This window comes from Hemiscyllium ocellatum, chromosome 31, assembly GCF_020745735.1.
Source record: "Hemiscyllium ocellatum isolate sHemOce1 chromosome 31, sHemOce1.pat.X.cur, whole genome shotgun sequence".
Classification (NCBI taxonomy): domain Eukaryota; kingdom Metazoa; phylum Chordata; class Chondrichthyes; order Orectolobiformes; family Hemiscylliidae; genus Hemiscyllium; species Hemiscyllium ocellatum.
The window spans coordinates 7,292,384-7,317,026 of record NC_083431.1 but is presented as its reverse complement, the minus strand read 5'-3'; the positions used below and the strand labels follow the sequence as shown (position 1 = coordinate 7,317,026).

Sequence of the window (24,643 nt, the reverse complement as noted above, 5' to 3'; positions counted from 1 at the left end):
CTGTACCATTAAGTTTTCCCATTTAAATAGTCAAAGGTTTTCTGTTCTTGGCTCTGAAATGTACTGCTCTCAGAAATTATCCTGACTACACTGTGTGAACTCATTTTCCAGGTTACCGTCGCAAATCTGATTTTCAGTCTACATGCAGATTGAAATCGCCCCATAATTGAGAGACTTTTCTGCGTACTCCATTTATTTCTGTACAGTCTGTCCTATATTGTATTTACTGTTAGGTTTATAATATCACTTCTACTCAATACCCTTTTAATTTCCTCTTAATTAACTCAAATGGGTTAGAGTTTGCTGTTTTCAGTGAAGGCCATCTCTCAAAACTGTACAGTTGGAACCCTTAATTATCAGAGCCGTGCCATCACCTTTTCTGAGCTTTGTAACTTTTCAAAATAGGAAGTGTATTTCCATATTCAGGTCCTAGTAGTGGACAACCTGTGCCCATGTCTCTCTAATGGTTATCTGGTCATCCATGATTATTTCTAATCTATTCGAACAGTTTATCCGTTTCATTACAAATGCTGCATATAGAATGCAGAGCTTTTATTTCTGTCTTTTTGCCATTTTTACAATTCCTGACCATCCATGTTGGTGCACTCTTTAAAATTTGTATACTCTGTCCTTTCCTGTTGCATTCTGATTATCATTTAATCAAGTTGCTGTCCTGCTTAATTATCTCATTGTTTTTCTATTTCTCTATTGATTTGAAATATTTCCTCTGTCACCATCCCATCTTCACCATTTAGTTTAAAGCCCATTCTGCTGTCTGACGCGTATGACTCACTGACATTGTTTAAGTTAAAAACATCCCTTTGGTGTATCTTTAGCTTCCCCAGTCAGAGTGCTAGTGACACATTTCTTCACATTATTCTTTGAGTTATGCATTCAAATCTAAACTTACTTGCCCTACATCAGGTTAGGTAATAACCCAGCCAATATTACCTTTTTGAACGTCTGCTTTTAAATCTATTCCTAGTTGCTGATGATCCTGAAGTAGGACCTCCTTCCTAGTTCTGTCTGTGTTGTGGATACCCATGTGGACCATGACAAATGGATCCTTCACCTCCCAGTGCAAAATTCTCTCCCAAGTAATGCTGAGTTCCTCGGCCTTGGCATCATGCAAGCAACAAAGCCTTCAGAGCTGATGCTTTCAGTAGCAGAAAGCTGCGTGTGAACCTTTCATTATACTGTCGTCTTCTCGCCCTCAAGGTCATCCTCCCAAAATAAAGTCTGTCTTCTGTGCTTAAATGGGTTTGTATTTCATATTTGCTTCCCCTGTCCTGTATGTGCTCCATTTGCTTTCAGCTGTTGAGACAATTCGGGATGAAGTGTTCCCTTTTCGTGTATTCTTGTCAATATTTTGTCATCCGTAGTAATATCAATTTATATCATACTATTTAGTATCTTTATCAAAGGTGCTTTTTGTTAATGTCTGTTATATTTTGTTAATAGCTGGTGTGCGAATGGTGTACCCAGCATGCTTTGTTCTGGTGCCTCAGCCTGATGTTGCCACTGGCATCTTGAGCAGCTCCACTGGGATGACACATTGTACAACCGCATACACAAGTGTCCACCAAGTGCCTCCCCCAATAAGGGATCCAGCCATTTCCTCTGTGACCTTGACTCCACCCACATCACCAGAAGAAGCTGAAACAGGTAAGACTTGTTTGTTGCACCCCATTAATAATAACAGATACTTTTTTCTTCTTTTTCTAACAGATTTGTAACATCTGACATTTTGTACCTTTGCAACAATTTTGTGTGTATATTGCCACTTAAATTTTGAAAGGCTCTCCTTTATATCAGAAGGATATTGTGAAATTTGAAAGGGTTCAGAAAAGATTTACAAGAATGTTGCCAGAGTTGGAGGATTTAGATATAGGGAGAGGTTGAATAGGCCAGGGCTATTTTCCCAGAGTGTTGGAGGCTGAGGGGTGACCTTATAGAGATTTTAAAAATTATGAGCGGCATGGATTGGGTAAACAGACAAGGTCTTTTCTCAGGGTTGGGGAAGTCTAGAACTAGAGGGCATAGGCTTAGGGTGAATGGGGAAGGATATAAAAGAGTACTAAGGGGTAACTTTTTCACGCAGAGGTGGTGCATGTGTGGAATGGGCTGCCAGAGAAAGTGGTGGAGACTAGTACAATTGCAATACCTCAAAGGCATCTGTATGGCTATATGAATAGGAAGAGTTTGGAAGGATATGGGCCAGGTGCTGGCAAGTGGGACTAGATTGGGTTGGGATATTTGGTCAGCATGGATGAGTTGGACCAAAGGGTCTTTTTCTGTGCTGTACACCTGTAATTCTATGACATATGGTATTGATTTACTCAGCACGCTTTAATTAATGTTATAATCCAGTTAGTTACTTAATATTACTTTTTGAGCCATGATTGAGTGCTGGCATTATATTTTTTGTTTTTAGCCTTGGGCTCTGCAGCTTCTTTTGCTTGAAATGAAACTGTTTCCAGTCACCTGATTTGATATAGAATCATTCAGTACAGAATGGCCATTTGTGCAATTATGCTTATGTAGTTTATTTTAGAGGACTGTCTAATTTAACCCCATACTTGGCTTTCTCCCATAATCCAGAAAAATAGTTTTATTCAGGCTGAAGCAGTTTAATATGGATAGGTGTGAAGTGACCTGCTGTGAGGAGAAAATAGAAATGTCAGATAGTATAATCTAAATTGTATTATTTCAAATATATTTTGATTCACTTGGTCATCAGGTGAGTGACACACTCAATGCTCCTGTAAGAGGCATAAGTGTGGTTCAAATGCTGCAACTGCAGTGTGGCTATCTTTTGCACTATCTTGCACTCAATCTGGTGATTAAAAAGATGACCAGTTTTGCAAGGGAACTGTGTGTGAATCTCTAGTAAAAGGTGGATGACCCCTTTTAAGTGCAACTGCAATAAGCTGTACAGAGCCATTTTGCCTTAACATGAGGTGCTGTGTTATATGGTTATATCTGTTTCTGGTGTTGCAAAGGATGGGTCTGACCACACTGCCATGGAATCCTCCATTCAGATATAGAATCGTAGATTTCTAGAATCCCTACAATGGAAGCCGGCTGTTTGGCCCATCAGATTCAAACCAACCCTCCAAAGAATGCCCCATCCAGACCCAACCCTCTAATCCTGCATTTCCTATGGTCAATCCACCTAACCTGCATATCTTTGAACTATGGGAAGAAATTGAAGCACCCGGGGGAAACCCATGCAGACATGGGTGAATGTGCAAACTCCACACAGACAGTCACATGAGTGACTGGAAACCAATCTAGGTCCCTGGCACTGTGACCCACCATGTTGCCCTGTGCTGTTCAATTGGGCCAGGCCGTACTGCCAGTCCGTCACGGAAGACGTTTGTGCAGAAAAATCACTTTAATCCCATCCATTAGGGAGTAATACTGATGTAATGTCATTAAAGGTTTTGTTCAAAACAGATGGTGTACCCAGTTGGAACGTGCCCTGAACAAACTCCCAGTCATTTAGTAGAATGCCTCACTGCTACAACTTTGAAATCAGTGCAGAGGAAACTTGATTATCCAAATACCAATCATCCGAAAATCCGATTATCCGAAGGAGATCTTGAGGTCCCGATAGAAACATTACATTAAAGACGTGTTTCCAGCATTGATCGTGTCTTTTGTTTACAGTGATTAAACAGGCACTGTCTCCAAATAGTCATAGAGATGTACAACATGGAAACATATGCCGACCAGAGATCCCAAGTCAATCTAGTCCTACCTGGCCCATATCCCTCCAAACCTTTCCTATTCATATATCCATCCAAATGCCTCTTAAATGTTGCAATTGCATCAGCCTCTACCACTTCCTCTGGCAGCTCATTCCATACATGTACCACCCTCTGCGTGAAAAAGTTGCCCCTTAGGTCTCTTTTATATCTTTCTCCTCTCACCCTAAACCTATGCCCTCTAGTTCTGGACTCCTTGACCCCAGGGAAAAGACTTTTCCTATTTACCCTAGCTGTGCCCCTCATAATTTTGTATACCTCTAAAAGATCACTCCTTAACCTCCACTCCAGGGAAAACAGCCCCAGCCTGTTCAGCCTCTCCCTGTAGCTCAGATCCTCCAACCCTGGCAATATCCTTGTAAGTCTTTTCTGAACCTTTTCAAGTTTCACAACATCTTTCCAATAGGAAGGAGACTAGAACTGCACTCAATATTCCAACAGTGGCCTAACCAATGTCCTGTACAGCCGCAACATGACCTCCCAACTCCTGTACTCAATACTCTGACCAATAAAGGAAAGCATACCAAACGCCGCCTTCGCTATCCTATCTACCTGCGGCTCCACTTTCAAGGAGCTATGAACCTGCACTCCAAGGTCTCTTTGTTCAGCAGCACTCTCTAGGACCTTACCATTAAGTGTACAAGTTTTGTTAAGATTTGCTTTCCCAAAATACAGCATCTTGCATTTATCTGAATTAAACTCCATCTACCACTTCTCAGCCCATTGGCCCATCTGGTCCAGATCCTGTTGTAATTTGGGGTAACCCTCTTCGCTGTCCACTACACCTCCAATTTTGGTGTCATCTGCAAACTTACTAACTGTACCTCTTATGCTCTCATTCAAATCATTTATGTAAATGACAAAAAGTAGAGGACTCAGCACCGATCCTTGTGGTACTCCACTGGTCACAGGCCTCCAGTCTGAAAAACAACCCTCCACCACCACCCTCTATCTTCTACCTTTGAGCCAGTTCTGTGTCCACATGGCTAGTTCTCCCTGTATTCCGTGAGTTCTAACCTTGCTAATCATTCTCCCATGGGGAACCTCGACGAACGCCTTACTGAAGTCCATATAGATCACATTTACCACTTTGCCCTCATCAATCCTCTTTGTTACTTCAGAATACTCAAACAGATTTGTGAGACGTGATTTCCCACGCGCAAAACCATGTTGACTATCCCAAATCAGTCCTTGCTTTTCCAAATACATGTACATCCTGTCCCTCAGGATTCCCTCCAACAACTTGCCAACCACCGAGGTCAGGCTCACCGGGCTATAGTTCCCTGGCTTGTCCTTACCATCCTCCTTAAACAGTGGCACCACATTTGCCAACTTCCAGTCTTCTGGCACTTCACCTGTGTCTATCAATGATACAAATATTGCTGCAAGAGGCCCAGCGATCACTTCTCTAACTTCCCACAGAGTTCTCGAGTACACCTGATCAGGTCCTGGGGATTTTTCCACCTTTACCCGTTTCAAGACATCCAGCACTTCCTCCTCTGTAATCTGGACATTTTGCAAGATGTCACCTTCTAAAGAGAAATGCACTCTCTACCTGTGTCATATGACAAGGTTTTACAACTTTCCCACTCTAATGCACTGAATTAATCACCTCGAATTTAAAAAACTTCATTTGGATACATATAAGCAAACCTTCAGGCACCATGGGGCCATGATCAGAACTCACATTAAAACATGCTGCTTTAACAGGGTAGAATAAAAATTACAAATCAAAGTTGAAGCTATAAATGGTTCTGTCCACTTCCGAAGTCAATTTTTAAATGGTAATAACGTTGTGAACTTGCACCGTAATAACACAAATTGGATTATAGGTTGACAATCTCATGGTTCCCGAAGAGATGCGTCATAATTTAAGCTTTCAATTTGTGGGGAAAGTAGAGAAAAATAGCTGTAGTAATAATATTAAAGCTCAAATATAAGGTGGTGTGCAGATAGTCCAAATTTGTGGCCTTTACTCAATATCTTCCTTCAAAAGTTTTCTCTTTTAACTTCATGACAATTCTATAGGAATGCAGTGAAATTGATGGGGTCACTGTGTCTCAATTGCTAACAGCAATTCAACAAGTATTTAAAATTATAATAAACAAGTATTTTCCTTTATATTTATGAGAATATTTTTGACTTTAATCTGGCTGCATTTGACCAGAAATGAGTGGATTGATGGTCAGTAATAATGCAGTGTGGTTATAACGTGTTTTGACTTTCTGGACTCTGGTGTTGTAACGGACCTTACTGTCTCCTATAATTGCACATGTATTGAGGCACCTCATTCATTATACTGTAAGAAACTGACCTGCACTTCATGTATTTCAAATGTGCACTATTTTGAAATGTTTTATGACAAATCATTTGAAAAGGTTTTTTTGTGTGGGGGAAGATAGCCCCAAGTATCTTTTAAAAGTTTATTTTGCCAGCCTTCTGAGTACTGTAATCAAGATCATCATAACCCCACTGTATTGTTATACTTTCATATATTTATACAACTTAACATCAAGTAAAGATTTTTTAACAGAAAATGTTACGAAGTACAATTTTTTTTTTCCTTTCCAGCTGAAATACAGGCCACCCAGAAGTGGGCGAAGCTTCCTTCAATGTGTGAGGTACTTAATATGGAAAATTCAGGGCATGGTGGAAAGATTCCAAGAAAATTAGCCAATCAAGTGGTAGAAAAGGTGTGGCAGGAGTGCAATCTCAACAAAACCCAGAAAAAGTGAGTATTTTTGTATAACTGATACTTGGCAGATTTGGGGATATGGGAGAGTGAACAATCCTAGATTTCTCTACTTATTTACACCATCTCCAGTTTTTCTCAACCAGCAGAAAAGGGCTATTAGGATACAGTCAGTAACCACAGCTTAAGTCTAAATAAATATATTAGCCTTAAGTTTTCTTTTTGTTTTCCGTTTCCCTTGTTGGGGAAGCTGGGATAATAGTTGCATGGTGCAGGAATAAGAGCAACATTTATTTTGGGCCATGTATGGTGCCAGGCTTATACTTAATAGACAAGGAATGGGCACGAGGAATGTGTAGATTATGTGCTGATTGAGGAATGTGTGTTCAAGATTTGGATATAATAGAATGTGTTTATTGTTTACAGGTTTCATTATGTAATTTTGAGGGTTCCAGAACTAAGATTTATAAACTTAAAACACTCCATTCTTTCCTCAGTAATTGAATCGTAGCACTATTAAGCTTACATTTCTTTATGATCTCCCTAGAGACTACTAAAGTTTTAATAAATAAAGTCAAACTTTCAAGGAATAGCAGAAAGGATGACCTGACAAGATTTCATATTCTAAGATTTGTTGTAGTAAAGACTAAAACACTGCCTTTATTAGATAACTTGAACTTTAAGCCACAAAATAGAGCATTCTGTTTTCCTCCCCATAGATTCTTCCTTGAGCAGCAGCTAGCTGTTCTAACCCATATAACTCATCATGAATTTGGTACATGTAATCTAAATGCAGGCTGCACCATCTAACGGCACCACAGAAATAGAAGAACTAAGGGTAGGCAATTTGTCCCTTGAGCCTGTTCAGCCATTCAATATGATTATGGCTGAACACATTACTGTCTCATCTCCACTTTACTTCTCATTTTCCATAACCCTTCAATCCAGTGAATTAAAAATCTTAAATTTATTCACTGTCCTGGCATCCGCTATCTGAGTCTGGGGACAACCGTCAGAGCACTCCAATTTTTTAATTAATGACTCTAACCCTCCAGTTATTTGCCATTTCAGTAAACCCTTGTGCTCCCATGCAAATATTTCTGTCCTGTGCCTGCCACAGTTTTTCAAGTAAGCACAAGGAACAGAGCTACTTTCTCCTTAGATGCCTTATAGTTGCTAGGACTTGGTCTTGAATTCCACAACTTCAGAGCATAACATTTGCATCCTCCACAAAAATTTCTAACACCTTTTTAGTTCTGAAGAAAAGTCGTATCAGACTCTAAGCATTAATTCTTCTCTCTCCCAGGTGCTGCTAGATCTGCGTTTCTCCAGCATTTTTCTTTTCAATAAGCACCCTCTAGAAGAACAAGTGCAGTAAATACTTGCAAACACCACCACCTGCACATTCCCCTCCACACCACTTATCTTGTCTGTGATATATATCAAAATCCTGAAACTCCCTCCCTGCCCATCAGGATTATTGCTGTACAATATAGTTGGTAAAGCAAACTCTCTAGCACCTTCTGGAAGGCAATTGGGGATACGCAATAAATGCTGGCCTAACCAGCAAAGCCATGCCCCATGAATGAATAAGGAAATTCCTAGGTTTTTTTTGGTCTTGGAAATAAATGAACAATTTAAAGCGTGGCTGTTTATAACCTAATATTGTAAATGTGTCTGGAGATTTATAATTGAAAATTCCACATTGTCCCATTGGATGCACTCTCCGCAGAGAGAGACATCACTGGTGGTGAGTTTAACTGGAGGCTTACAAGATCGCACAATTAAGGGGAAATGAAGGCGGCGTGGTTTTGTCACAGGACTATTAATCCAGAGACCAAAATCATGTGGGGACTAAGGTTCAAATCCTGCCATGGCAGATGGTGGAATTTGAATTCCATAAAATTCTAATGTTCATTTTCCGGACAAGAAACACCTAGTTTAAGAAAGGAAGCTACAATCCTGACCTGTGCTGGCCTACATGTCACTCCAGACCCATTACAATATGGTTGTTGCATAACTGGCCAGTTAGGTATTGGGCAATAAATGGTGGCCTATCCTGTGATATGCTCATGTCATCAGTGAATTTCAAAAAAACTTCTCAGGTGATGTTGAGAAGGCAGGGCCTTTGTGGTAACCTCAGCTGGAATAGGAAGTGCACCCCTCTGCTGAGGTTCATCTGTATCACAAACCAATCACCCAGCCAACTGAGCAAACCTCTCCATTTATAGTCTATCCACTGTCAGTACATAGATACTGCCTTTCTCTTCAAATGTAAGCACCTTGCAGTTTTCTTGAAGTGATATAATCTGGGTGCCATCTAATCTGCAAACACTATCAAGGCTTGTGGTCGGACTGAGAGCATGAATTGCAGATGGTAGAATGCAGGTAGAACAAGTAATCAGAAAACCTATTAGAATGTATGTTTTATTGCAAGATGGATTAAATGCAAGAATAGAAGTTATTATTCCGTTTTAAAGTGCACTGGTGCGACTGCGGCTGGAATATTTTTGTTACTGGTTACTGTAGTTTAGGATGTTAATGTGTTAATTTTATGAGATTAAGACCTGGAATGAGCAGATTCTTATATGAGGAAAGGTTATACAGTGTAGGCCTGTATTCTCTGTAGTTTAGAAGAGTTTGCAGTGACTTGATTGAAGCATACAAGATCCCAAGGTGATTTGATCAGGCAGATGTGGAAAGGCTGTTTCCTCTTATGCAATTGTCCATATAAAACCGATGAGGATATATAATTTCTGAGGGTTGAGTCTCTTTGGAATTCCCATCTTCAAAAGGTAATGGATATTTTTTAAGGCAGAAGTATACGGATTCTTGATCATCAAAGGGATGAAAGATTATTGGGGTATCCGGGAATGTAGAGTTGAGGTTAAAATCAGATTAAGAGAAAGTGAGGACAGTAAATGTTGGAGGTCAGAATTGAGAGTGTGGTGCTGGAAAAGTACAGCAGGTCTGGCTTCAGCTGAAGAGCAGGAGAATTGATGTTTCGGGCAAAAGCCTGTTGAAGGGTTTTTACCCGAAACGTCGATTCTCCTGCCATTCGGATGCTGCCTGGGCTGCTGTACTTTTCCAGTGCCCCACACTCGGTTAAAATCAGACCAGCTATGCTCTTACTGAATGGTGAAGCAGGCTTGAAGGCCCCAGTGGCCTACTCTTGTTCCTTGTTCATATATTTGTGTTTTTTAGGGTGTAGCTTTGCATGCTGAGCTGTAGGTTTGATATCCAGACATTTCATTACCTGGCTAAGTAGCATCATCAGTGGTGACCTCCAAGTGAAGTGAAGCTGTTGTCTCCTGTTTGTCCTGGATGGGGTTCCTGGGGTTTGTGTGATGTCATTTCCTGTTCATTTTCTGAGGGGTTGATAGATGGTATCTAGATCTATGTGTTTGTTTATGGCGTTGTGGTTGAAGTGCCAGGCCTCTAGGAATTCTCTAGCATGTCTTTGCTTAGCCTATGCCAAGACAGAGGTGTTGTCCCAGTCGAAATGGTGTTTTTTTTTCCCTCCGTGTGTAGGGCTACGAGGGAGAGATGGTTGTGTCTTTTTGTGGCTAGCTGGTGTTCGTGTATCCTGGTGGCTAACTTTCTTCCTGTTTGTCCTACGTATTGTTTGTGGCCGTCCTTGCATGGAATTTTGTAGACGACATTGGTTTTGTCCATGGGATGTACTGGGTCTTGTAAGTTTGTTAGTTTTTGTTTGAGAGTGTTGGGTTTTTGTGCTACTAGGATTCCGAGGGGTCTTAGTAGTCTGGCTGTCATTTCTGAAACTTCTTTGATGTATGGTAAGGTGGTTGGGGTTTCTGGCTGTGTTTGGTCTGCTTGTCGTGGTTTGTTCTTGAGGAATCTGCGGACTGCATTTTTTGAGTATTCGTTCTTCTTGAATACGTTGTATAGGTGGTTCTCCTCTGTTTTCTGGTAGCACTTTTATGTGGATAGAGAATTGGCTAATTAGCCGAAAACAGGGAATGGGGATAAGTGATTTTCAGGCCCGCAGTTGTTTCAATGTATATTAATGACTTGGTAGAAGGAAGCAAGTATACTATAATCAGAGCTGCAGATGGCACAAAACTAGGTGAGCAAGTTCCAAAAGCAAATACACAGTTTTTAGAGATCTATTAATTAATAAAATGAGTGAGCAAAATTTTGGCAAATTGAGTTTGTGTGAGAAAATGTGAAGTTCAGTTTGGAAGGGACAGATAAGAACAGTATTATTTAAATAGAGAAAAGCTGCAGAAATCTCCAACACAAAGGCATTTGGGGGGTACTTGTGAATCAGGCATGGAAAACTAGTACACAAGTGCAGCTGGTTATCAGGAAGGCTAATGGGAGTTGGAAGATAAGATAAGAGGGAAGTCTTTTTGCAACAATACAAGGTGTTGGTGAGATCCCATTTGGAGTACTGTGAGCAATTTTGCTCCCCTTAAGAAAATATTATTTCATTGGAGGCAGTACAGAGAACGTTCACTAGGATGATCTTTATCCTATAGAGGGGATTATCTTATGAGCAAAGACTAAATGTTGGAGTTCAGAAGAATGAGAGGTGATCTCACTGAGACATTGGATTTTTAAGAGTCTTGACAGGGTAAATGTTGAGGCCATGTTTCCCCTCATTGGAGTGTCTAGGACCAGAGGGCATAGTATCAAAGCAAAGGTGCACCAATTTAAGGTTGAGATGAGGAGGAATTTCTTTTGAGGGTTGAATCTTTGGAACTGCTTGCTACAGAGAGCTGTGGGGGCAGTGTCTCTGTGTATATTTAAGGCAGGGATTGATTTTTGATTGCGAGGAGAATCATAGGTTACAGGAAAAGTGCAAGCAAGTGGATGTAAGGCATATTGGATCAGCCATGATCCTGTTGAATGGTGGAACAGGCTCAAGGGACCTAACGACCTACTCCTGTTCCTATTTCTTTCTCTGGCCAGTGGATACTGTGGATTAAGGTGCATCATCATCAATTTTTTTATAAATTTCCTTTCTGGTATGGGCTTTTACTGTGCACCATTAGAGGCTGACATTGTTACTTTCTTTTGCCACCTTATTATTTTTAAAAGTAGATAGATACTCCGATATCACATTTGTAAAATATCTGACATGTAAAATGTCAACTTCACAAAGATGACAAATGTAGAATTCCCAGACTGCTGGTTATCTGTATTCTGACTGTCTGTCTCAACTGCTACTCAGGCTGGTTTGTAAAAACCAATGGGATGTTGCTTATTATGGGGTGGTTTTGAACAAAACATTGATCGATATCAAACTTAATTCAAATGTGATCAATTCCAGACGGAAGTACTCCAGTGTGAATGGCTGTGAAGATGATTCATCTGGCAAAGAGGCATCTTGGGATTTTATTGAAGCTATGCATAGGGTGAATTGCAACTGTTCAAGGTAGTGTACTTTCATAGATGTAATTTTTGAATTTTTGGTTTTGTTTGAATGTAATCCATTAGTTGCTGCTTAGGGACAAAATTAATTATTAAAGTGAGAACTAAAAGGACCATGGCAGATGCTATTGTGGACTGGGGTTGCTGATAAATTGAGTCGCAAGTTTATCCATTGCGCTTAGCTTTTTCAACCATTGGTCAGTTCTGCTTTCCAGTTCAGAATCTTCCCTGGCTTAAATTAAACTTTTAGTCATAACTTTTGTTATTTAAATATCTTAATTCAGTTTGACATAGGGTTGAAGGCTGAGTAGGCATGAAATCTGTCATGGTCCCTGAAAAGGATCTGAACTTTGAATTGAAAAAAATTATTCAAGAATATTTTAAGAATAGCAGTCAGCGTTGCTGTTAACTTATGCACTTATTTGAGTGTTTTGAATGTAGTTAAACTAGTCGGTCTCCTGTGCAATTGCTCATGAGCATTTGCTTCTCTTGTGTATATTTTTTCTTTAAGCCTGCCTTGTTTTTCCTCATCCCACTGTGTTCTTTTCAATTGCTCTGTGCCATCATTTGTTGCTTTTTTGATTTTTAATTATGTTGTATCTTTTCTACTTCAAAAAGTAAAAATAGACAACCATTTATCAGTCAGCAAGTACTTATTTACAGGTGTGGGAACTGCTATAACATGTATGGACAAATGAGTCTCTGGCCTTACAGGTCTTCGGCTATGACAGGGTGAAGGCTTGAATTGAGAAAACGAGATATGCCTGATTTTGTTTTCATGGAAGTTCATTTGTCTTGCAAATTTTCCTTATCTTAGCATCTTATGCTCTATCTGACTCCTCTAGTTTTGAGGCAGTGTGAAAGAAGCATGGGCAAAGCAAAACTTAATTAGAAGGGCAAAATAACTATTTCTGACTGAGGATGATAAGGTCTGATGTTGGGAGATAAAATTGGTTGTGATACACCTGCCTCTATTTGTATAAATCTGATGTTTAAGAATGCATGTAACAAATTTTGAGTATGCACATAGGATTAACATCAAATTGTCTCTTAACTTTCTCTACGTGAAGGACAATCTCCACAAAACTGAAGGCTTTTATTAATGATGCAATTCTTGTTGGAGTTTAAAGAGAGTTTAAGGGTTACTGCAGATTATATCTGCCATAAATGCTGTTGAATGCAAATCTTATCAGATTGAGTGGATCGGTTAGAGAAACAGAAGAGATGAGGAATTTGCAACGGCAACAGTATGTGATGGATGGCACTTATAGGCAGGGGGGTGGAAGTCTCGGATACAGTCACATAGATGGATTAACTCCAGGAAGGGTAAGAGAGGTAGGCAGCTAGTGCAGGAGTCTTTTGTGGATATACCCATTTCAAACAGGTATGCTGGTTTGGAAAATGTAGGGGGTGATGGATTCTTAGGGGAATGTAGCATGAACTACCGAGTTTCTGGTGTTGAGACTGGCTCTAATGCAATGACGGGTACGTTGGCTTCCAAGAGAACAATTGTGTGAGGGGATTCTGTAGTCAGAGGTACAGACAAACGTTTCTGTGGCCAGCAGAGAAAAAGCAGAATGGTGTGTTGTTTCCCTGGTGCCAGGATCAAGGATGTCTCAGAGAGGGTGCAGAATGTTCTCACGGGGTAGAGGGGCCAGCAAGAGGTTATTGTCCACATTGGAACCAACGACATTGGAAGGGAAAAGGTTGAGACTCTGAAGGGAGATTACAGAGGGTTAGGCAGAAATTTTAAAAAGGAGGTCTTCAAGGGTAGTAATATCTGGATTACTCCCAGTGCTACGAGCTAATGAGGGCAGGAATAGGAGGGTAGAGCAGATGAATGCATGGCTGAGGAGCTGGTGTATGGGAGAAGGAGTCACGTTTTTGGATCATTGGTATCTCTTTTGGGGTAGACGTGACCTATACACGAAGGACGGAGAGCACCTAAATTGGAAGGGGACTAATACACTGGCAGGGAAGCTAGAACTGCTTGGGAGGATTTAAACTAGTGAGGTGGGGGGAATGGGACCCAGGGAGATAGTGAGGAAAGAGATCGATCTGAGACGGGTACAGCTGAGAACAGAAGTGAGTCAAACAATCAGGGCAGGCAGGGACAAGGTAGGACTGATAAATTAAACTGCATTTATTTCAATGCAAGGGGCCTAACACAGAAGACAGATGCACTCAGCATGGTTAGGAACGTGGGAGTGGGATATCATAGCAATTACAGAAACATGGCTCAGGGATGGGCAGGACTTGCGGCTTAATGTTCTAGGATACAAATGCTACAGGAAGGATAGAAATGGTGGCAAGAGAGGAGGGGGAGTGGTATTTTTGATAAGGGATAGCATTACAGCTGTGCTGAGGGAGGATATTCCCGGAAATACATTCAGGGAAGTTATTTGGGTGGAACTGAGAAATAAGAAAGGGATGATCACCTTATTGGGATTGTTTTATAGACCCCCTAATAGTCAAAGGGAAATTGAGAAACAAACTCGTCAGGAAATCTCCGCTATCTGTAAGAATAATAGGGTAGTTATAGTAGGGGGTTTTAACTTTCCAAACATAGACTGGGACTGCCATAATGTTAAAAGTTTCGATGGAGAGGAATTTATTAAGTGTGTACAAGACAAATTTCTAATTCAGTATGTGGATGTACCTACTAGAGAAGGTGCAAAACTTGACCTACTCTTAGGGAAAAAAGGCCGGGCAGGTGACTGAGGTGTCAGTGGGGGAGCACTTTGGGGCCAGCGACCATATTCTATTCGTTTTAAAATAGTGATGGAAAAGGATAGACCAGATCTAAAAGTTGAAGTTCTAAATTGGAGAAAGGCCAATTTTGACAGTATTAGGCAAGAACTTTCAAAAGCTGATTGGAGGCAGATGCTCGCAGGTAAAGGGACGGCTGGAAAATGGGAAGCCTTCAGAAATGAGATAGCAAAAATCCAGGGAACGAAACATTTGCAGCAAAAACTTCCAGCTCGGCGAGCAGAACCACAACAAGAAAGTACATTCCTGTCAGGGTGAAAGGGAAGGTTGGTAGGTATAGGGAATGCTGGATAACTAAAGAAATTGATGGTTTGGTTAAGAAAAAGAAGGAAGCATATGTCAGGTATAGACAGGATAGATCGAGTGAATCCTTGGAGTATAAAGGAAGTAGGAATATACTTAAGAGGGAAATCAGGAGGGCAAAACATGAAATAGCTTTGGCAATTAGAATTAAGGAGAATCCAAAGGGTTTTTACAAATACAGTAAGGACAAAAGGGTAACTAGGGAGAGAATAGGGCCCCTCGAAGATCAGCAAGGCGGCCTTTGTGTTGAGCCACAGAAAATGGGGGAGATACTAAATGAATGTTTTGCATCAGTATTTACTGTGGGAAAGGATATGGAAGATATAGACTGTAAGGAAATATGTGGTGACTTCTTGCAAAATGTCCAGATTACAAAGGAGGAAGTGCTGTATGTCTTGAAACAGTTAAAGGTGGATGAGTCCCCAGGACCTAATCAGGTGTACCCGAGAACTCTGTGGGAGGCTAGAGAAGTGATTGCTGGGCCTCTTGCTGAGATATTTGTATCATCGATAGTCACAGGTGAGGTACCGGAAGACTGGAGGTTGGCAAGCGTGGTGGCACTGTTTAAGAAGGACGGTAAAGACAAGCCAGGAAACACTAGCCTGGTGAGCCTAACCTCAGTGGTGGGCAAGTTGTTGGAGGGAATCCTGAGGGACAGGATGTACATGTATTTGGAAAGGCAAGGACTGATTCTGGATAGTCAGCATGGCTTTATGCGTGGGAAATCACATCTCACAAACTTGATTGAGTTTTTTGAAGAAGTAACAAAGAAGATCGATGAGGGCAGAGCAGTGGATGTGATCTATATGGACTTCAGTAATGCGTTCGACAAGGTTCCCCATGGGAGACTGATTAGCAAGGTTAGATCTCATGGAATGCAAGGACATTAGCCATTTGGATAAAGAACTGGCTCAAAGGTAGAAGACAGAGGGTGGAGAGTTGTTTTTCAGACTGGAGGCCTGTGACCAGTGGAGTACCATAAGGATCAGTGCTGGGCCCTCTACTTTTTGTCATAAATGATCAGGGTGGCATGGTGGCACAGTGGTTAGCACTGCTGCCTCACAGCGCCAGGGACCTGGGTTCAATTCCCGCCTCAGGCGACTGACTGTGTGGAGTTTGCACGTTCTCCCCGTGTCTGTGTGGGTTTCCTCCGGGTGCTCCGGTTTCCTCCCACAGTCCAAAGATGTGCGGGTCAGGTGAATTGGCCATGTTAAATTGCCCGTAGTGTTAGGTAAGGGGTATATGTAGGGGTATGGGTGGATTGCGCTTCGGCGGGTCGGTGTGGACTTGTTGGGCCGAAGGGCCTGTTTCCACACTGTAAGTAATCTAATCTAATAAGGGGTACATTTAGTAAGTTTGCAGATGACACCAAAATTGGAGGTGTAGTGGACAGCGAAGAGGGTTACCTCAGATTACAACGGGATCTTGACCCGATGGGCCAATGGGCTGAGAGTGGCAGATGGAGTTTAGTTCAGATAAATGCGAATCTTAGCAGGAAAGCAAATCTTAGCAGGACTTATACACTTAATGGTAAGGTCCGAGAGAGTTTTGCTGAACAAAGAGACCTCATAGCTCCTTGAAAGTGGAGTCATAGTTAGATTGGATAGTGAAGAAGGCGTTTGGTATGCTTTCCTTTTATTGGTCAGAGTATTGAGTACAGGAGTTGGGAGGTCATGTTACAGCTGTACAGGACATTGGTTCAGCCACTGTTGGAATATTGCATGTAATTCTGGTCTCCTTCCTACCGGAAAGACGTTGTGAAACCTGAAAGGGTTCAGAAAAGATTTACAAGGACGTTGCCAGGGTTGGAAGATCTGAGCTACAGGGAGAGGCTGAACAGGCTGGCACTGTTTTCCCTGGAGTGTCAGAGGCTGAGGGATGATCTTATCGATGTTTACAAAACTGTGGGGCATGGATAGGATAAATAGACAAAGTCTTTTCCCTGGGGTCAAGGAGTCCAGAACTAGAGGGCATAGGTTGAGACCTAAGGGGCAACGTTGTCACGCAGAGGGTGGTATGTATATGGAATGAGCTGCCAGAAGAAGTGGTAGAGGCTGGTACAATTGCAACTTTTAAAAGGCATTTGGATGGGTATATGAATAGGAATGGATTAGAGGGATATGGCTGGGTGCTGGCAGGTGGGACTAGATTGGGTTGGCATACCTAGTCGGCATGGATGGGTTGGGCTGAAGGGTCTGTTTCCATGCTGTACATCTCTGACTCTATGACTCTTGTGCACTTTCTCGAAGATCATCTTCGCGTACAAAGTGTGCTACCCAGAACTGAATATAACCGCTAAGCAGTCTTTCACTAAAATTTAGCATAACTTCATTGCCTTTGTGTTGACATCCTTTATTAGTAAAGCTAAGTGTCTCACAAGCATTTTCAACTGCCTTCTCAAAACCGATCTTGCTATCTGCAAAGATTTGGTTGGGCACCTCCATTAAAGTTGTACCATATAGCTCTGACTGTCTTCTAATGATTCGTATGGCATTTAATTACTTCATATTTCTATGCTAAATGTTATCTGCTGTATGTCATTCTATTTTACCAACCTTATGTCCTCGGAATCTGAGACTGTCTTCCTGCATCGTTTAATGCATTTGAAATTTGTTTCATTTACAACCTTTCCCAAATCCAGGATTATGTATTGATAGTAAAAAAAAAAGTGACCCTACTAACAATAACTCTGCTGAAAAACAACAGTTTGTTAATATTGTCTGCTTTCTATCCTATAACCAGTTTTATCTTCCTGCTGCCACGGTCCCCTTGATCCCATAGTCTGTTCTGATTAGACTTTCAGCACGTTAGGGTATTGAGGATGTTTCTTAAAATTAGACAATAGTGATGATCAAAATTTGGCAAACGTAAAGAGTTCTTTACATTAAAATCTCCGGTCATTCATTTCGGTTTCAAGGAGCATACGGTTATTTCTGTGCATCAGGAAGCATGATGAATTGATGATTGGTAGCAGTTCATATATCTAAATTCTATAATTCCTAGCATCTTAAATGATTTGAGTGCTTCTTGAACTGTGTTGCAATATATTAAGTACATTATTTTTATAAAATGTGAGTAATATTTGGCCACCATTATTTGCTGCTCAAAACTTTTAAAATTATTACTAGAAAATGTCATTTGTAGAACTGGAGATTGGGAGTAACAATACAATAAGAGGTTTCAGCATGTCGATGACCATTTTTAAAGGAACTAGGTATTAATGTTGGTCAGTGAAGACCGAAACGAATGGGACTAGGTGTGAAATAGCATGTGACTGGCAAAATTTTGCATGAGTTCATTTATAGGTAGTTGAAATTGGTTATGAAAATATAGTATAGCTGTGCTGGAGGTGACCAAGCATGGATAAGTTTTTCAGCCACAGGCTGGTGGAATAGCAATGAGGAAAACAAGGTAGCCCTGTAACAAGTGAGCTTCCTACATTTGAGTTTGAGTAACTTGTTGAATCAACATTAGGCAGCCTGATGTTTCTGATGCCATTTGATCTGAGAGCGTTTGATTATCCAAGCTCAGATCTCTGCTTTTACAAGTTATGTCAGTGATTTTGAGTGAAGTTATGGTAGCTAAATTTGCATGGTCCCAATATATATAGAAAAATATGTTGGGAGAAAGGTACAGGAAGTTACAGACACACGTAAATGTGGGAAAATGTGAAGTTCACTTTGGCAGGAAGAATGAAAAAGCAGGGAATTGCTTAAATGGTGAATGACTGTGGCAGTCTGAAGTGCTTAGGGATTTGCGTCCTAGTACATGAGCCACAAAAGGTTAGTATATAGGTACAGAATATAATTAAGATGGCTAATGGAATTGAACATAAGGATATTATGCTTCAGTTATACAGCGCATGGGTGAGACCATATTTTGAATACTGTGTAGTCTTTGTGTCCTTAATTAAGGAAGAATGTAAATGCACTGGAGGCAGTACAGATGAAGTTTTCTAGATTGATACCTAGAATGGCTAGATTGTTTTGAGACAATAGGTTGGACAGGCTGGACATGTTCCTGTTGGAGTTTATAACTGTGAAGGGTGGCTTGAATGTACACTATTAGATCATGAATGCTCATGATAAGGTGGATGTGGAAAGAATGTTTCCTTTTTTAGGTCAGTCTAGATCCAAGAAGCATTGTTTTGAAATTAGAGGTCATCCTTTCAGGACAGAAATGAATTTATTTCAGACGGTTGAGAGAGTTAGAAACTCCTTTACCTTAGGAGATGGAGGTGGCGTCAATGAAAATCTTTACGAGGGTGGTGGATAGATTCTTGTTAAGCAGGGGAAATCAAAGGTTGTTGGAATTTGAAACACCAACAGATCAGCCTTGGTCTTATTAAATGGAGGAGAAAGTTTGAGGAGTTGAATGGTCTGTATTTCCAGTTTCGTTTGTCAAATAGTAATACCTCATTTGGGTTACCTCAAATATTTTGAGTTGCCTTGGATGTGAACTTGTACATAGTATTTTATTTTAAAAGCAAAATCCTTTATTTTGAATTTTACTGCTCTAATTTTACCAATACCTTTGCAGGCATAAGAATAAAAGAGGCACTGGTGTCCAAGGACTGTCTCAGACTCCTGGTCCACAGCAGCCAACAGCACTCAAGCACAAAATGAATGACAAGCAAGAAAAAGGGGAAAAGCAACAGAAGCGACCACTAACTCCTTTTCATCACCGTAATTCACTATGTGATGACGTTGCAATGGAACCAGATTCAAGTAATCACAGACTTGGAATTAGGCAACAGGACAACAGAAGACGTTATCCAAATACAAGGCCTAATGACCTGGTAAGCTCCACAAAGTCCTCACAGTTACACATCCCAGAGCTACCAAACTCGCCGCCACCACCACCCCTCAGCCCTCATCCATGTGAGAGAGATGAGGATGTGGGCGATGCATTTAAAAATGCATTGACACCTCAAAGTCAGCCATTCTGCCAGATGCCTGCACCAGATCCACTACTTCCAGGCAAAGCTGTTGAGGACAGGATTGAGACGCTTCCCACCCAGGCTTTCACCTTGGGTTTTTCAGAAGTGATGGAGCCTACAAGCTACAGTAGCAGTGTGTTGCAATTTGAAGATGATGGGCCTGATGTTACATGGAAATGTTATCGGCTACCCACTTGCATGGAATCTGATTTTGTGCCACCACAGCTGCCATTGGATAAATACAGAGAAGAGTATGCTGCAGTGAGCAACCAAGAACATGCACTTTCTTCTGTCTCAGAGTAAGTGTGGTGTGAAATATTTGCAACATCATTATTATATCATGAAATACCATTTCTTGTTGCCAAAAGACAAACTGTTCTTGATTTGGTTTATGAATTGATGATTGTTTGTAATGTATCCATAGTATTTTTGGATTACTTCAGGTTCAATAGTAAGGAATGTCATATGAAAGTATTCTTGATTGCTCAGTGTCTATTGAAATGGCTGAATTGTACATCAAGAAAATAATTATTTCGGATCTGTTGAATTGCTGATGAAACAGAATTAGAGATTTAATAACTGGACACAGTGTTATTTGAATAGAGCAGCCCACTTCTGTTAGCTTTTAACTAAATGCAGTTTGGAACGTTGTGTGGAGTGAAAATAAAACTGCCTGACCTTCTGTCTTGCTGTGGGCGTACAAACAGTTGAAAACCTCACATTTGGTACTGTAGCAGGATTCAATGTGGTGAGACTAAAATAGATTAGTGGAAGTAAAATATGTTGTATGCTGAGCAGTATTATCATCATATTATGGTCTGGCTGGATTCCTGAGACCAAATGAAACTAGGGAATGGGTGATGGCTGACTTTTCAAATAAATTAATATCTAAACAGTAATATGAAAAACAAATCAACCGAAATATACAAAATAACATTGTGGAATAGCATCAAGCAACGCACCTAGCTGCTAATGCTGTGATTTTTTTTTTCCCTTATGCAGTATGTAAGCTGAACTATCCTGAAACTCTTTTGTCTTCCAAGTCATTCAACAAATGAGCAAACTACTTCAAAAGAGATGTAAAGCTAAAGATAGGGAAAGGAGATAAATGTATCTAATTTAGGAACTACATTTTAAACATACCATTCAATTTTAAGTGCACAATATTAACATGTATATCATGGGAGCTTGCTTCCGTGAATGTCTTCAAAGCGGGGAAGAGAAAATGGCTCAGTAATATGTGAAGCTATTGGGAAGGTGAGGCACTGAGTTATGTAGCTGAACTGTCAAAAACACCTGCGCAAATGTAAGCGATTCCTTACAAAAACGAATTCAACAAGAGCGTGAACAGTGCTTTGGTTATTTCGAAAAGATTTTGTTTAGGCATGTAATCCCTTAAACCACAAGAAATTACCATGTTTAAGACCTACACAATAGATTCTCCTGTCTGAAGGCTGCTGAAAGAATTATTGAAGCCAAATATTTAAATGTAGGTATTGATGGGAAAAAAAGGAAAATGTACTTTTAAAATTTTTCATTTTGCACTCATTAAAACAGCAAGGATACCAAATCTTGAGAAAAACAGTCTATATTATGTGAGACGTTGCTGATTGGTTGGCAAATGAATTCTGGTAGATGCCTTTCCTTGGAGAATGCACCAGGAACAGTTAACTACCAACCTTTTTGTTTGTGGTTACTATGAAGGACCTTCTTTCTCAACCTGTCCCCTCACCTGAGGAATGGTGACCTTCAGGTTAAACCAGTTATGTTTCTTTCTCTAATGAGAATGCAACCCAGTGGTCTGCTAGAACTGTTGACTTTACCTTTTCATTTAAATTTAAAGCAAAGGCAAATTGACTCTGATGAGGGAGTCCACCAGAGTTTTGTTCAGCTGAAAAGGCATAATGTATCGGCATGTTTTTCAGATTTGTAAAGGACAGGGTCCTGTGTGTGAATACACTTAACATTTAACAAACATAAGTGAGCCACATCACAAGCCCAACTGATGGTCTTAAATTGGTTATTTATATTCTTCTCAATCCTCAACAAGACTAGTTAATGTATTTTATAATGGGGCTGAGTCCTTGTCATTAATTAGTTTGAAGATTCTGGGGAAATATTGAAATGTACAGAATATCTACATTACAGAAACATGGCACTATGTCATTGTGCTTCTTGTGATTTCTGTGACTAGGAATTTGTGATGCACAGATGAATGGACAGGTCCTTTCTTTTGGTTGACTTTGAAGTGAATTGGAGGAATTAAAATAAAAATGGTGGTTTAGAAGTCTTGTATTATCTTCTGTCTTTTTCTCTCAAAAATTGTTTTCATTCAAGTTTAACTGTTGTGAAACTCCACCTGGACCTATTTTACGATTGCTTGGAAACTCCTATTCTAGAACTAAATGACACAACGTAAATAACTCTCTGCCTGTAATAGCTCTAATCTTTTCCAGGAATAATGTGTAAATTTGCCAATGAAACCAAATTGTGTTTTATTTTGGAAGGAGGAGTGGGCAGGAATTGTTGCAAAAATCATTATTGGGATGACTGCAGAATACAACAGGTGGGCATTAATAAACTTGCAGAATCAGAAATAAAAATTGATAAATGAATTCCAGCACAGGTAATTGAGGTAGTACATTTTGGAATAACAGGTAGGGTGCCACTTGTTACTTTGAGTGCAAAGTTTGGTGGGGTAGGGTATGAATACCTCAATCACTTAAAGCTGTATCTTTCCTAAGCTTTTTTTCTAGATGGATAGGACTGAAAAATAGGAATGTCATGCCAAACCTCTGTTGAATGTAGGTTAGATCACATAACATGCTGTGTGCAGTTTTGATTGCCAAATTAAAAAAAAGGTGTAAAGTCATTAGATGTCTCCACCATGCAAGGCCCTTTGGCCCATTGAGTTTGCACCAGTCATAAATGAGCATCTAGCTGTTCAAATCCCATTTTCCAGCATGTGTCCTATGGCTTTTATTGCCTTTTCAAGAAAAATACTCCTAAATACTTGTTAAATGTTATGAGGGTTTCTGCCTTTATTACCCGCTGAGGCACTGAGTTCCAGATTTGCACCACCAGAGAAGAAGCACAAGGATGAAGAAGGGTCACAGGACTTGAAATGTTAACTCTGTTTCTCTCTGCACAGATGCTGAGTATAAAAGTTGAGCAGTTATGCAGGACGTTGATGAGGCCACACTTGGATATTGTGCTCTGTTTTGGTCACCTTGTTCCAGGAAAGATGTTACTAAACTGGAAAGAGTGCAGAAGAAATTTACAAGGATGTTGCCTAACTCAATGGTCTCAGTTATAGGGAGAGGTTGGACAAGCTAGAATCTTTTTCTTTAGAGCGTAGGAGACTGAGTGGGACCTTATAGAGGTGTATAAGCTTGCTAGAGGCATAGATAGGGTGAATGCACTGTCTTTTCCACAGGGTTGGGGAATCCAGGAGTAGAGGGTATCAGTTTAAGATTAGAGGGGAAAGGATTAAAGGGAACCTAAGGTGCAACATTTTTTACACAGAGGGTAGTGCACATGTGGAATGTGTTACCACCAGAAATGGTTGAGGTGGGTACATTAACAACAAATACATGGATAGTAAAGGATTAGAAGGATATGGGTCAAGTGCAGGGAAATGGGTGAGCATGGAATGGACAGTTTGGGCCAAAGGGCCTGTCTCTGTGCTGTAGGACTCAATGACTTTTTGCTTTTGTCAGTCATGGCATAGATTATAAGAGCAGGGAGGTCATGTTGGAGCTGTACAGAAATTTGGTTAGGCCACAGCTGAAGTACTGTGCACAGTTCTGGTCACCAGACTATAGAAAATGTGTCATATCTATGCTGGCCCTCTGAAGGAGCAATTCCCAGTGCCACTGACCTCCCTCTTCCCCATAGCTCTACAATTTTACTTTTGTTATTTATTGGATATAGATGCTCCTAACTGGACCAGTACTTAATGACCATCTTTAGGTGCCCTTGAGAAGGTTAGCTGCCTTTTTAAACCACAGCAGTCTGTGGTGTAGATAGATAGTGATCTAATTCCTTTTTAATAGCCTTAACAAGCCTGCCTTCAAGTACCTCTCTGGACTTGCCCTAATCCTCTCAGCCAAGGCTATATCGTGCCTCCTTTTCACCCTGCTGATTTCCTCCTTCAGTAAACTCCTGTATTCCCTTTATATACCTCCAGGGATTCTCTTGGTCCCAGCTGCCTGTACCTAAGCCAAGACTCTTTTTTTCTGGTCATGGCCTCAATATCTCTTGTCATCCAAGGTTCCCTATTCCTGCCAACCTTGCTGTTCATCCTCACAGGAAAATCTAGACCTTGACCTGTAGCTGTCTTACTTTTAAAGGCCTCCCACTTGCCAGAGGTCCCTTTGCCTGCAAACAATCTATTCCAGTCAATCCCTGCAAGCTCCTGTCTAATTCCATCAAAATTTGCCTTGTCCCAATTTAGATCTTGAGCCTGTGGACACATTTTGTCCTTCTCCATAACTATTTTAAAATTAATAGGACTATAGTCACTGGTCCCAAAGTGCTCCCTCATTGTCACCTCTGTCCCTGGTCCTGTACTATTTCCCAAGAATAGGTCAAGTTTTGTCCTTCCCGAATAAGATCTTCAATATATTGCTTGAGGAAATTTGCCTGAATGCACTTAACAAATTCCACCTCATCTAAGACCTTAATGCTGTGGCAGTCCCAGTATACATTAGGAAAATTAAAAGCCCCTACTATGACAGCCCTATTGCTGCTACAAGTCTCTCCAATCTCCCT

The 24,643-nt window shown here is 40.6% G+C and overlaps 1 protein-coding gene across 2 annotated transcripts in view; it reads left to right on the top strand.

Moving 5' to 3' along the window:
• The window catches only part of med13a (mediator complex subunit 13a), a 232,041-nt gene that overhangs the window by 109,911 nt on the left and 97,487 nt on the right, over positions 1–24,643 (top strand). For both annotated transcript variants that reach the window (XM_060847924.1, XM_060847923.1), the window contains exons 7-10: positions 1,462–1,665; positions 6,342–6,501; positions 11,759–11,863; positions 19,471–20,169. In XM_060847924.1, the coding sequence (XP_060703907.1) occupies positions 1,462–1,665; positions 6,342–6,501; positions 11,759–11,863; positions 19,471–20,169 (1,168 nt within the window). The remainder of the gene's footprint in view (positions 1–1,461; positions 1,666–6,341; positions 6,502–11,758; positions 11,864–19,470; positions 20,170–24,643) is intronic.